The sequence below is a fragment of the Carlito syrichta genome, unplaced genomic scaffold, assembly GCF_000164805.1.
Source record: "Carlito syrichta isolate Samal-C Ts95f unplaced genomic scaffold, Tarsius_syrichta-2.0.1 Scaffold288951, whole genome shotgun sequence".
In the NCBI taxonomy this organism is placed as follows: Eukaryota; Metazoa; Chordata; class Mammalia; order Primates; family Tarsiidae; genus Carlito; species Carlito syrichta.
In genome coordinates, this window is record NW_007233047.1 from 273,614 (window position 1) to 288,993 (window position 15,380).

Sequence of the window (15,380 nt, forward strand, 5' to 3'; positions counted from 1 at the left end):
CCTTCTATGTTCCCTTGCCTTTCATATCATAAGTATTAACCATTGCCCACTTAATTCTTCCCCGCCCATTCTATCTTTCCTTAGTATCCAGAATGGCTGCAGAGTCACCGGGAATCTCTGCCTCCAGAGCAATTTGAAAAATACCAGGAACAGCACAGTGTCATGGGCAAAATATGTGAGCAATTTGAGGCAGAGACTCCTACAGACAGTGAAGCCACACAAAAAGCTCGTTTTGAGAAGGTGCTTGATCTTATGCAGCAGGTAAGGCCTCCTCGTCCTCTGCCTGCTGGTGCTGTTCACTTAGGTGTTCAGTGGAGGGAGGTATCTGGGAAGGATGCTGTAATGCCAAATCTGGGTAGAAGAGGGATGACAAGGGAGGCCACATAGTACAGTTCTCAGAAGAAATCAGAGAATTTATTAATTACATCCCCTCTGGGATCCTCTGTTGTTTTCTGGGATTTTCTCTGTCTCATGTTCCTCTTTCCTTATCTTCCAGCTACAGGATTTGGGTCATCCTCCAAAAGAACTGGCTGGGGAGATGGTGAGTATATGTCCTCCTAGATTTTGATCTGACCCTTGGTATCCAGAATTTAATGACCTCTAGTGATTTCACCTAAGGTGATAATGTGTCCACTGGGTATGGACACAGAAACTGACAGGAAATATGAGCAGTTATCTGAGTCCCTTCATCTCTTCTCCAGCCTCCTGGCCTCAACTTTGACCTGGATGCCCTCAATCTTTCGGGCCCACCAGGTGCCAATGGCGAACAGTGTCTGATCATGTGAAACACAACACGTTTTCTTCCCTGAGTCCCATCCATGGGGAACATCTGGAGTCAGCAGAACCATTGGGAGCTGAGGCAGGAGTGTCGTCTGCGGGAGCGGTCTGCCCGCTGCCCTCTGTCATCTCATTCAAGATTGTGCCATACCAGCTGAGGCATTTTCTCTGATTCCTAGGAATAGGGTCTGTTTCGCAGGCCTTTTCTGTGAGCCCTATTCCATTGTGGTTTCTGCCACGATCACAGGCCGAATGAAGGAAGGTCTCTCTTTTGGGGGGCACGTATCTTCTTTCCTCTCCTGCAGTAATGTTATGATATGTGGCCACATGGATGTTCACCTTTATGCCCCGGGTCTTTGTGCCTTGTTTCCACTCCCTCTCTTGTACCTGGGGAGCAGGGGCAGAGTCCTGGGACTCTGTATTTCTATAGTCCTCTCGGTAGGACCTTTGGGAATGGAGAGAAGCAACCTGGACTGTGGCTACAGGTCTGTTACCATACTCACCTTCAGACAAACCATCCTGAATTACCTAAAAAGAAAGGACTTTTAGAGTTGATTTTTGTGTACAGTGATAGATAGGAGTCCTGTTTCATTCCGGACTCTACTCTTTACTGGGAGTATTCCTCTAGCTGTGCCACTTAATCTCCGTCACTTCATCTGATAGTGCATATCAGTCAGACATTGCTGTTTAACAAACAAGCACAAAATGTAAGTGGCATGAAACAATAGCCATTTTGGGGGGGTTATTCATCTGTGGGTTGACTGGAGTTCAACTGATCTAGGGTGGCTTTCATTTAGTGGTACTGTTTCTCACTGCCGGTCTGTGGCTGTGATTCCTCTATGCTATTTGCCTCTCATCCTGTTTCTAGTTTTAGGCAGGTTCTTCCCCTCATACTGACATATACACAAGAAAACAAGGCCAAATGAACATTTTTCACGTCTGGTCACATCACATTCGCTAACTTTTCATCAGCCAAAGCAAGTCATGAGACCAAATAACAAGTGATGGGGCAGGGAAATCAGTTCTGATTATTTAGTGGAAAGAACTTCAAAGTCACAAGTCAAAGAGAGGGGATACAGAGAGGAGTGAAGAATTAGGGAACATTAATGTGATCTACCAGAGTGAGTACCTGCAGAGTTGTTATGAAGACAAAATGATAGAAAGTATTCAATAGTCAATAAATGTTAACCTTTAGGTTAAGCTTCATTTCTATTTTTATTTCTCCATTTTGCTCCTAAGCTTCTAACAGTTTTCAGCACATAATAGATATCTGGCAATATTCTTGTTGCATGAAATTTGCTATTATTATTTATCCCAAGGATAACATAAAGGACCCCAAACATACTCCCTACCCCCTATTGTAGGTAATTACACCCCACCTTTCTGTGTTCCTCCACAACTTTATCCAAAACTCCACTGACATTCATCACATTCTATCATATTTAATGGTTTTAACATCTACCTTTTCTACTAAATGATAAACTGCAGGAGAGCAGAGGCTGTTACTTACTCATCTCTGCTATCCCAGTGCCTAGTACAACACCATGTTCCTAATTGTTAGAATGAAGAAATAAATCAGCACTCTCAACATTTTATGTCTTCCTTTTCTTTCCTTATCTTGGTCATGTTTTCCTCTACCTTGAGCATGTAGATCAAACCTATAAAAGATATCTTAATGTTCCTGTCTCTTATTTCTACCACTTCTATGATTTCTGAGTCTTTTTTATTAGCTGATTTTTCTTATGGTTATAGGTCATATTTTTGCATGTCTGGTAAGTTGTAATTGAATATTGTGATTTTTATGCCATTGGTTGCTGGATTTTGTTTTATTCCTCTTAATAGTATTGGATTTTGTTTTGGCATGCAGTTAAATCCTTTGGAATCCAGTTGATCCTCTTGAGACTTGTTTTTAAGTTTTGTTAGGGCTGGTCCAGAGCAGCCTTTGTTCTAGGGCTAATTTGGCCCCACTATTAAATCAATGTGCTTCTGGGGACTTTACTGATTATCACATGTATTAAGAGCCTGTTCTTCACTGGCTGTGGGAACACAAACTATACCCAGCCCTGTGTGAACCCTAGAAATTGTTCTATGTACTCCTTTCTGGTAGTTATTTCTCCAATTTTGGGTGGTTTCCTCTCAGCACAAATAGGTCAGTGTTTAGGCATACTCAGGACTCATCTGTGTAGCTTCATCCTGCTTCCCCATAAATTCCAGTAGCCCTGGCCTCACTGGATCCTCTACTCTTTCTCTTCAACTCAGGGAGATTGACCACATGGCCCTACTTGGGATTCCCCTCCCTATGCTATGGCCTAGAAAATGCTTCCAGCAATAAGCTGGGGCAACTGTAGCCCTCACCTCAATTGACAGTTCTTAGTTGCCTGTTGTCCGATGTCCCATGAATGTTGTTTGATATATATGTCCCGTTTTCTGGTTGTGTGAGGAGGATACATTTACTCCTGGTTGTTACACATTGGCAGGAATTGGGTATAGCTTTTGCTGTTGCTCTGTGTATGGGTGTTCTTAGCCTCTAAGAGAGCTGTGCCTCACTTTGTCAGGTCCTTGATGCTACCAGTTTGTATCCCTCTGACACTCCAGTCCAGGGTTTCTCAAGTTTGACACTACTCCAATTTTAGACTGAAAAATTCTGTGTTGTGAGGGGTTGTCCTGTGAATTGTAGAATGTTTAGCAACATCCATGACTTCTACTCGTTAGATGCCAAGCAAAATGTTCCCAGACATGGCAATTAACATGTCCCAGACATTGCCAAATGTCTCCTGGGGGCCAAAAATCACCCCCACTTAAGAGCCATTGGTCTAGGCTATCCAGTTGCTGGCAAAGCCCTCACTAGCATCTTCCGTGTAGTAGAGGCCGTTCTATTCTCTGGAATCATATAAAGAAACATGTTTTTCCAGCCAAGGTTTTACCTCACTGGGAAGATGTCTCATTGGTCAACACAGCCAGTTATTTTACAGTGACTTTCAATGACTTTTGTTCTGATGACTTCGAACATAGGAGGGAGATTGAACCTGAAGAGTGAGATCATCATTTACACATCAGTGTGAAATGAAGGGAAAATGTTGGAAAGGGTTCATTTTCTCAGTGGGAATATCATCTGCTGGGCGCTTCATAATGGAAGCATCAATAAGTATGATGGAGATGGCATTTGAGTGCTTTCTACATGTTTTGTAACAAGAACAAACAATTATTGAGTACCAGTCCCTGTAATTTGCATCTGGAAAATATACCATTAGTGCTAGGAAAAAAGATTTATCTGAGTATTCTGGAGACCAGTTCTCTCCTAAAATGAATCGATAGATATAACCATTGCTATAAACATGAGTGCAAACAGGAATATTGCCACCAGTTAACAAAACTTGAGGAACATCAAAAGCTATTGATTATTGAGCAGACACTGAAATCTTTCTTTTAATGAGTGACTTCATGTATGTTCTACATCTTTAATCTATTAGAGTGCTAATTTTTCTTTGCATTTGAAAAACTACACAATTAATCTATTTTTATTGAAAATATTTTAGAGAGTCCAAATGAACAAATAAAAGTACCATAAAACAACCACTAATGATACGCCTTGGTATACGTCCTTACAGATAGCCTCTTATCTCTCTCCTTCTCTAGACTCTTATCTGTATATATCCTCGTCTATCTTTTTTTAAACAAATTGAGATTGTGCTGTTATAAGTTCTTGTAATCGGTTTTTAAATGCATAACACTATATCATAAACACCTTGTTACATCAGTGAACATAGAACTGCCATGTAAGCTTTAAAATAGGTGCATAGAATTTCATTGAATGAATGGACCATACTTTAGTTAATTAATCTGCTATTGATGTCATGCATGTTCTGAATTTTCTCTCTATAGGCAAGACAGTGATGGACATCTATTTTTATACATCCCCATGTATTTTTAAATTATTCTTTAGGAAGCTGAAGTCTGATCTCTCTGTTTATTTTCAGAGTAAGGTCCATTTAGAAGGCATACTTCTTTTAAAATAGGTTCTGAATTAGTGTCATATAAAACTATCTTACTTAGTGAGGGTCAGAAGGGAAGTTTGTGAAAGTGGCCCAAGTGCCAGAAATCTGGGGAAACTTCTTTTGTCTCAGATGGCAACTAGGATATATTTTTTCTTTAAAAATTCTGTATTTTTGCTGGGTATAGTGGCTCATACCTATAATCCCAGCACTTTGGGAGGCTAAGGTGAGAAGATTGCCTGAGAGCACGGGTCAAGACCAGCCTGGGCAACTTGGTGAGACCTCATCTCTACAATAAATTAAAAAAGCCTGGCATGATGGCATGTGCCTGTAGTTCCAGCTATTTGGAAGGCTGAGGCAGAAGGATTGCCTGGGCCCGGCAAGTTGAGGCTGTGGAGGCCATGAGAGTGCCACTGCACTCCAGCCTGGGCAACAGAGTGAGACTCCAACACACACACACACACACACACACACACACACACACACACACACACACACACAAATTCTGTATTCCAAATGATCTTCAAATTTGTCCTTCATTTCTTTGTAAGGCAAGTGATACATGAGAATTTCTAAACATATAAAAAAGAAAAGATGGCATTCATTGTATTAATTTTCTCTTGATTCATAACAAATGACTTCAAACAGCTTAAAACAATACAAGTTTATGATCTCACAGTTTCTGAGGGTCAGGAGTATAGGCACATTTCAGTTAAATCCTCTGACCTGCCGGGCTGGTGGCTCAGCCTGTAATCCTGTGCCTTTGGGAGGCTGAGGTGAGTGGATTGCCTGAGCCCACGGGTTCGAGACCCACCTGGACAGTGAGACCTCATCTCTACAATAAATCAAAAAATCAGCCGGGCGTGGTAGCGCATGCCTGTAATTATAGCTACTTGGAAGGCTGAGGCAGAAGGATTGCCAGAGCCCAGCAGGTCGAGGCTGCGGTGGTCGGGAGCGGCCACAGAGTGAGACTCCAACTCAAAAAAAAAAAAAACAAAAAAAAAATCCTCTGACCCATAATGTTCCATGCTTTCTTTCAGGTTAGTAGAAATGCTCTGAAGCTTTCATCACCCATCTCTAGACCTCTTTTAAGAGCTCAGAGGATTAAGTTCAATCTGCCCAAAGTAATCTTCCTTTTGGTTAACTCAGCTGATTAGGGGTCTTAATTACATTCACAAAAATTCCTTTTGCCACATAATATAACATAAGCACAGGAGCAATAAACCACCATGTTTACAAGTCCTGCCCATACTCAAGGGAAGGATATTTTATATGGCATGCAAACCAGGAGGTGGAAATCTTAGGGGTCACCTTAGAAGTCTATCTACCACATCCATAATTCTAATCTTCTAATAAAACCACTCATGATATTTTGGTTATGTTCCAGAATTTTGTCACCTCTAGGTTTTGTTGCATTTTAAAAAAATAGTTGTATTCATCATGTTCAATACCACTGAATCTTTTATTCTCATAATAATGTCAATACAAAATTTTGATAAGCATTATTTAAACATTTTGGCTGATATTGTTATTGACTAATATTTTTGCCTCCAAGATTCAAAAGTTGAAGTCCTAGCTTCCAGTGTGATGGTATTAGGAGTGGGGCCTTTGGGAGAGGTAAGAAGGTTTAGATGAGGTCATGAGGATGGCACCACCTTAATTGGATTAGTGTACTTATAAGAAGGAGAAGAGACACAAGAGTTTCCTCTGTCCACTATATGAAGATATAGCAGGAAGGTGGTTGTCTGCAAGCCAGAAAGAGGCTCTCACCAAGAACTAAATCTGTTGGTGCCTTGATGTTGGACTTCCCAGCCTCCAGAATGATAAGAAATAAATGTCTATTGTTTCAGCCACTCAGTCTATGGTATTATATTACAGCAGCCCAAGCTGACTAAGACAATATTATGAATGGAATTTTTCCTCCATTGTCTTTTCTAATTTACTTATTAGTACTGCCTCGGTTTTAGGTTTTCCACTTGATTCTTTTGTCATTGATTCCTTATCATGGGTGTCAAGGAATGCAGAATGGTGGATTTCTATTCTTTTTCCTATTCTTCTTAATAAAGGAGAGCAGAAGTACTAGAATAGATGAAGCATGGCTTCTCTGAGATAGACTTTCTTTCACTAATGAAATATTTATGATGACACGTTGCCTAGCAATGGTCACCAGATCTGTCTGCATATGCAAAAGGGAAACTCAAGGGGGCATTTCCCTTCGAGACACAGCAAAGAGAAAAATCAGCTTAATGAACACAGCCTCTGCTTCCTTGATGAAATTCCTCCTAGTTTCAGGCAAAGAAAATGTTTACTGGTGAAATGGTCGCTTGGCTAGAATAATTTAACAGCTGGGTGAGAGTAGAGCAGGAGGAAGGCTCTAAAGAGATAAAAGCAGACAGATTGTCAAGAAGCACTTATCTATCATGTAGCAAAATGTTTTATTTTTTTTGTCATTGTCCACTGATGTGTATCCTGACAACACTGTCCTCGTTCCCATCCTCATGCCTGATTGTAGCTGTCAAGCTGCTGGGCTCATTAAAAGTAAACCAGGATTCCTGGGTCAAGGTTCCTGAATGCAGGACCTATTTTTTTTCAGGTGTATTGGCTTCCGGGTATTAATTAGAAGACTTCACAAAGAAAGAAGCCTAAAATGTATTATGTTTGAATATAATTTTTTTATGAGGAGAGTGTTCAAAGAGTTTATATGTTTTCTCAGAAGTCACTTTTCTCTTCCCAGGGTTATCATAAACCACAGAATGCTGGAACTAGAGGGAACCTTTGAAATTGTTGTGATGGGGCCCAACTTTTCTCCTTTCTTCTTCTCTCCATATTGATTTTTAATCACCAAGGACACTTTCCCCTCTCTCCACTATCCCCATATTCTGAAACTAGAATCACCTCATCAAGGAAATATAATTTCGGATGAAAGTAAAGAAATGTAACATCTTCATTAACATGTATAGCCTTAATATGGATGATTTCTACTAGACATTTCACAATATTGAAAGTAGATCAATGACCTCATAATATCCTTTGTGGATACCAAGGACAACGCATCCCAAGTTGAAAATCATGGATCTAATCTATCCACCTCATTTTCCAGATGAAAAAAGTGAACTCTTCAAACTGAAGTAAATCACCTATCAGGGCTTATAAATAATAGGAAGGGAAGCTGTGTCAACCACATTAGAAAGTGACCAGAGAAATGGTTTTCTGCCGTGATTGCACATTGGAATCATCTGAGGGGCTTTAAAAACTACTGACATCTGGATCCAGAGATTCTGATGAAGTTAGTCTGGGTTGGGGCTGGACAGTTGATTCAAATGTGTAACTGAGATTAGAGAGATCACAAAAGGTTTCAATCCTTGAGAGCCACTGAGCAGGGAGAATGAACTGAAGAACTCTTTCTTCTCCATTCCCCCCACCCCATTCAATTTGCCTTGCTAATAGAGGAAGGGCTTCAATTCCAAAACTGAGAGAGAGATCAGGCCAGGGTGTTCTTGTGACAGGAGGAAATCCTAGAGGCTTATGAGGGCCACACTGAAGATTTCCCAAAGACCTGGTAATTAGCCACTGATTATGAGCCAATAGGTGTGGAGCAAGGAGATTCACAAGTTGTCTGATATTGGACACGTTGCAAACGTCTCTCAAGGTCTATTTGCTCATTTTCAGTCTTAGGACATGCTAGATAAGAAACGTAATATAATAGGGAATGGGGAGATGGCTGCAACCTGGGGACCTTGTGCTCCTTCTGTAGCGGTGACTCATGACAACTCATGCAACTGTAGAAATCCGGTACTGGAAGATGTCCTAACTATTCCAGGTAAGTCAGAAATCCAGGCTTTTATGTAAAAATCTCCCAAGTTTTAAATTTTAGCAACACATCCAAATGTTTTAAATCCACTTCTGGGGGCACTTAGATCTGTGAAGGGCAGTGGTTGGTGATTTCTGACCTATCTTCATTCTCAAATCTCTTCTAGATCTAACTTTCCAGGAATCCTTGATTGGGTTGGGTTTATATGACAGTTGCATCAATTGTGACAAACCCTAGGAAGCACATTTGCTTAGTCACTGTTCTTTTATTGTTGAGGAGCTTCTTTTGTCTTAGTCCTTGCCAGCCCCACCTGTCATGGCCTGCTTGTTACTAAACACCCATGAACAGCAGAGACCGGGCACAGCGTGGGGTGTAGGGCACATTACTGATCTCTGAGTCTCAGTCCCTTCCAGCACTGAAATGGGGCTGACAACCCAAAGATGTGTGCAAAGGCCTGAACAGCATGCTTGCCGAGAGCCCAGACAGATGCTCCCAGGACAAGAGAGCACCCAGCAATCGATGTGGGATCCTCTCCCCAGAGCTGAGGTCAGAAGATGATTTTAATAGGTTAAACTGCCTGTCACTGGACCCGAGTACAAAACTGATTCCCCTCCGCCCTCTCCCAGCTGAGTTGGCTTCTAAAAATACCTCCAGTAGCAGCACACTCCATCTGACTGGCTTGACAAGTTACAGTCTTCAAAGGCAGTTTCCTGCTGCTCAGCCCGGAGGAGTCCTTCCCTGGCCAAAGCTTCATTTTTTTTTTTTTTAAATCTGCCACCTTCTCCAGATCAGCAGAGAGCTGATGAGTGTTTTGTTTGATATAGGAGCAAATGCTCAGCTATCTGGTCTGAAACAGTGATGTTTGCAATCTGGGCCATCGTAGAGGACCATCTTTAACATGTCAGGCCTGAATCCCTAATCGGATCTGCAGAGAACATCCTGTTTCCTAGCTGTTGGGGGCAGCTCCCCAAAGGCTCAGAACTTATTCATTGGTACAACTCTCCTGGGAAGCACTTGCACAGGAGGATCAGGATCCTTAAGGGAGGGTTATATACTCTGATAGTCAATGGAAAAGTATATAAAATAGATCACACAGTATTATCCATCTATCTAGTCTATTAAGAAATGGGAATAAACCACTGAAATATTAAAATTAACAGTCTCTGATACCAGGTGCAGTGGCTCACGCCTGCAATCCCAGTACTTTGGGAGGTGAGAGGATTGCCTGAGCCCAGGGGTTTATGACCAGCCTGAGCAACTTGGTGAGATCTTGTCTCTACGATAAAATAAATAAATAAATTAGCCAGGCATTATGGCACATGCCTGTAGTTCCAGCTATTTGGAAGCCTGAGATGGAAGGATCGCCTAGGCCCACCAAGTCAAGGCTGTAGTAGCTCTGATCATGCTGCTACTCTCCAGCCTGGACAACAGAGTAAGACAATGATGCAAAAAAATAAATAAATAAAAAGCAATCTCTGGGCACAGTGAGACTGATTATGGGTTAATTTTAGACCTTTATGCTTTGCTATATTTACCAAACAACTCATAAACAGAGTGTACTACATTAATACACTTTTAAGACGTCTTTAATGGTTCATAATAAGTAGCATTTTTTGTTTTGTGTGAAAGTTTGAGGTGAAATGCTATTAGAGTTTTTAAATTGCTTTAAATGCTAACTTCTGACAATGATTGATATTATGTTCTTTAAATTATGTGAAATTGCTTTGAATCACAGGGACAAGTTCTGCAAATAACTTGAATAAACCATTTAAAATATTTATGCTTATTTGATCTCATAGTTCCAATTCAAAGAAACTATCTTGAAGAAATGTTAAACATAGAAAACAGTTATGTATAGAGATGTTCATCGCAGCATTATTTATAAAATAACATTGGAAATAAATTAAATATTTAATAAAGATATTTTAAAGCATGTGATATACTAAACTTAAAATATGAATAAAATTAAAGTAAAAATATGAAATTATTAAAAATGATAACCAGAAAAAGTTTAGTAAAATGGAACATGCTTATGTTTCAATGCTAAAGGAAAAAAGGAACAAACTTGTATATGAACTGTAACCACACCTGAAGTAGTATTTATTGTCTACAGTTGTGGTGAGAATTAAATAAGATATTTGAACTCTTAGCAAAGTACTAAATGCAGTGTAGCATTTAGTAAATGTTAGCTCTTAGTTTTCTGTACATGTGAAAATGTATATAGTAAAAAGACTAAAGGAAGTATTATTTGATAATTCTTTAATTTGGTGGGTTATGACTGATTTGCAGGAGAATTTTCTTTATACTTTTCTTGTATTTTCTGAATACTTTAAAATAAGCAGATATTCCTTTAACTGTGGATGAATAAAATTATATCAGCAAATATAAAGGTCATTCTATGTTTGTATCCCCCACTAAATTGACAAAGTGAAGGGGGTGGCGTGGGGTGGGAGTCTTGTGATGTTCTTGCACCCTCCAGCTGACTCTATTGGATTGGGATGGTGTTGCAGGCTGGCACAGGATGATGGTAGTGATGGTCACAAGCAATGTTTAGGAAATCAATTAAAGATGAAATGCATGCAGGCAGACTTAAAACTATCGAACAGAACCAAGGAAGAAATTATCTGAACACAACTTAAGGGTGAATTGGAGAAGGAGACTTCTGTGTACTTGCCTCCTCCTCTTAGAAGTAGCTAGATATACAGTGGTTATTTGCGTAAACAGATGATATGTGACACACTTCTCCATCAATTCTGGGGGCACCTGATGTATTTTTGTATTAGCCAGTCAGTCAGCAAGAAGCCATTGAGTGTTGACTCTGTGTCCTGCACAATTTGCTCTAATTCAACAACTAGCAAAATGGCTCCTGTGATGATCCTTTTGGGTCTGATGCAGGAAGGGCTGTGTAGTGTGGTGGGGGGGCCCTAATATGCTGATTCAAGAGAATGGATTTTTTTAGAAGACACATCAATGTAGTATTCCAGGGGAATCTTCCTGCTGTGGCTTTTATCTCCCCAGCCTCTTCCATTTCCTGCAAAGTTTCCATCCCTAAGTGCGTGTGTCTATAAACTACTTAACCGGAAGGCTGATGCTTGGTAAAAAGCATTCTCAGTTTCATCATCTTGATGAGTCTGTTCCATTAAATGATCCACTCCCACGGGTAATAGAAGGCATCAAGGGGTGGGCCTACTTTTAAAAACAGCTCCTGGCACAAGTTTTGGGTCAAGCAAAATCTTCATGCTGGAAGCTGTGTGCTATGCTCTGGTCAAAGATAGGCATCTCATTTTGCTTCTTTTTTGCATTGGATGTTAAGATAAGCACCAGAGGGCAGGTGGCAGGAGGTCTCTACTACCATCTAGTTACCCTGTGCCTTCCTGGAAGGACTTGTTCTCTCTGGGTGCCAAGAAATGACTTTTTTTTAACCTTGAGGCTGCTGGTGGTGTGTGCAATTCTCTGCAGAGCTTTTAGTGGGGTCATTTGAACAAAGGTTCAGTCAGTTTCTTGCTTGCCCATCTTTATTTCCACTTGGATTTGGGTTTAGGGAACTCATTTCCTGCCTTGTTGAATGTAGAACCCGGAGGCAGCTTAACCTTTGATGACTGAGTTAAACTCTCAAATAGGCTGAATAATCATTAGGATTTAAATTAAGGATTAAACACTCCACAAGGCTCCCAGTGTGAGTGCACTCTGAGTACATGCAGCTTCCCGTGGCTGTCAGCGTGGCAGTGAAGAATGTGATCTCAGAGTCTCTTGAGGTTCAGCTTGGACTGGCAAACATGGATTCAGTCTCTGAACTTGTAATGCAAAATCCTTGCTTCTCTTATCATAAAATCCAGGCACTTCTATGGTACCCGTGTGCCAATTAGCTCAAAGCAGGCTTGGCAAATATTTGAAAACTCAGATCCCAACCTTGAATGTATCCAAGGTTGGTGTGCTGTTAACAACTGTATGTATCACAGTATGAGTCTGGTTTCAACTTGGTTATTAACTTGCTATGTGCCCTTGGGCTGGTCACTCAGCTTTTTTGGACCTTCTAAGATGAGACAGCTGGATTGGAGGACTGGTCCTGTTCAAGCTTTGGTGATTCTACTTTAGGGAGGGACTTCAGAGTCTCTCCTTCCTTCTTGTGAAAAAACTTTAAATGTTTCTATCTATCCAAGTATTATATAAGAAATACATACAGAATGACGAGATAAAATATTTCGATTCTCTGCCACATGGTAAGGCACTTTGGAAAATAAAAAATATGCCACAATCCCTGACTTTGGCAGTTATATTTTGTGGAACACTCGTTCTATACTATTTAATAAATCTTCAGGAAAAAAAGATGTTTAGAGTTGAATACATTTAGTTAACACTGCACACTATATCACCCTCTTAAAAATGTACAATGCCTACTAGCTCAGTACTCTGAGAAATTCTGTTTAACTTTCTTTAACCAGCATTTTACCTTCCAAACTATTCAACCACAGTGCTCATCTGTGATCAACTTACCATTTCCTGACCACCATACACTCTCTCCTTTTCCTCAGCAGAGGACATCTGCAGCCATTTTGGATGAGAGTACTCATCACTTAGCAACAATAGATTAGACTAAACCCAACTAGGCCAGTCAACTGTAGTTGGACCTTGGATCTACAATGTGCAGTCTACAGAGGAAGCAAGAACAGAGTAGATGAGCAAAGAGAAACTTAGGTAAGAGAGTATCTGCCTGGCATCCCGGATCCAGTGCATTCCTCAGGTTGACTGTCAGTGAGTTCCTGGGATACTTCTGTATCCTTATCATATGGTCCCCTTTTCTGCTCAAGTCACTGTAAATGGTTTCTGTAACTCACCGTATGGAAAAATCTAACTGTCCTCCTTTTTTTCTTTTTGAAGCATGCATAATAGCATCTCTTTGAACCTGCAGAATAGTGTAACAATAGTTTCTTCTAGAGTACCTTGGGAGCTGGCGACAGGCCAAGCCAGGAAGTGCTCTAGCAGTAAGACCAGCATTATGGCAGAACTATAGCATTTAGTTTGGGGGTTCATTGGGCAGTAGGTAGGGTGGGTTAGGTACAAGTTATTTCTTAGGACAAGTAGTGCTAAAAAAAACCTAAGTAAACAGAATTGTGTCAGGGACAAGGGGGTAGTCATTTTGATGTGCAAGTTTCTCTTTTGAGGAACAACAGAGGCTCAAAAGTGTGCTAATCATGGCTTTTATTTTATGATGCTTTGACATCTTGGGGGACCGTGTTGACTAGGGAGAAAGTACCTCTCCCAGGGTTAGCTAATTCCTAGAGATAGTGAACACCTTGCCTGTGAACACACCTTTCCCACGCAGACCAGCTGACCCAGAACCACACCCCAACAACTTCCTTCAACTCACTCTTACATCCCAAGCCACGATTTCCCCTGCCCGAAATCAACCCAGGGTCAGGGACCAGATAATGAGAGACAGCCCTATGACCCCAAAGCCTGCAAGAATTATTCAGGTGAGCCAATCAATCCAAAGTTGTTTACCTGTCCTTCCTTGCCTTTCCCACAGAAACCCCAAGAAAAGCTGTGGTCATGCCTTACCCTGGCTCCTCTGTCCCCTGACAGACTCTGGCATTTCCTCATGTAGTATACCATGCTTCCTGCTTCTAGGGAAACTGTAAGTAATATTAAAATTTTCTTGCAGAGACACTCTGCGTTGTCACTCAGCCACCTTTATAAGTTAAGACCCAGGCATATATTTTTAAAAACATCAAAGAGCAGGAACCAACCTATGAGCTACTTTCATTTATCATCTCATAAAAATCTTAAAGAGTAGGGAAATAAGCTTTTTAAATCCAAAGAAATCAAAGCTCGCAGAAGTTGGATAACTTACCCCAAGGTCAGATAGTGCCAGTGGAAGCAAACTTGAAACCCTGCCACCTGATGCTGAAACTGATATTCTTCTTTTTTTTTTTTTTTAAGTCAATATTTTTTATTATGATTTTGTGGGGTACAGTTAGGGGTTAGGTGTACAATTACGTTTCATTCAGGCACCCTGTTGATAAGAGGTGTTTCCCCATCCCCAGACAGATATTTGTGACTGTTAATCCCATCCCCCTCCACCCAATAGTTTCCCAGTACCGTCAGTCATTTTGTTATAGTATTACATTGGATGTTCAAGGTCCATTATATGAGTGAGAACATGTGATACTCGGATCTTTGTTTCTGTGAGAAGTCACTCAGTATTATAGACTCTAGTTTCATCCAGGTTGCTGTGAAATTCATGGTTTTGTTCTTTTTTATGGCTGCGTAGTATTCCATCGTGTATATGTACATTTTTTAAATCCAGTCCTCTTTTGATGGGCAGCATGGTTGTTTCCAGGTTCTTGCTATTGTGAACAATGCTGCGATAAACATACGTATGCAGGTATCTTTTTTATAGAGTGATTTGAAGTCTTCAGGGTATATTCCCAGTAGGGGGATTGCGGGGTCATATGGAAGGTTGATTTTTAGAGCTTTTAGGAATCGCCACACTGCTTTCCACAGAGATGGCACTAGTTTACACTCCCACCAGCAGTGTAGAAGTGTTCCTTTTTCACCACACCCTCTCCAGCAGCTGTTATTTTTTGACTTGTTGATAATTGCCATTCTTACTGGAGTTAGGTGGTATCACAGTGTGGTTTTGATTTGCATCTCCCTGATGATTAGTGAGGTTGAGCACTTCTTCATGTGTCTGTTGGCTGCTTGGATGTCTTCTTTTGTGAAGTGTCTGTTCATATCTTTTGCCCATTTTATAATGGGGTTTTTGTTTTTTTCTTTTCAGCACGTTTGAGTTCCTGTAG

General features: G+C 40.7%; 1 protein-coding gene across 1 annotated transcript in view; it reads left to right on the forward strand.

Moving 5' to 3' along the window:
• The window catches only part of LOC103256124 (peroxisomal biogenesis factor 19-like), a 2,287-nt gene extending 963 nt beyond the window's left edge, over positions 1–1,324 (forward strand). Inside the window, exons 2-4 of the mRNA XM_008054017.2 lie at positions 85–261; positions 497–541; positions 702–1,324. Of these exons, the coding sequence (XP_008052208.1) occupies positions 85–261; positions 497–541; positions 702–785 (306 nt within the window). The 3' untranslated portion in view covers positions 786–1,324. The remainder of the gene's footprint in view (positions 1–84; positions 262–496; positions 542–701) is intronic.
• The last annotated feature ends 14,056 nt before the right edge of the window (positions 1,325–15,380 follow it).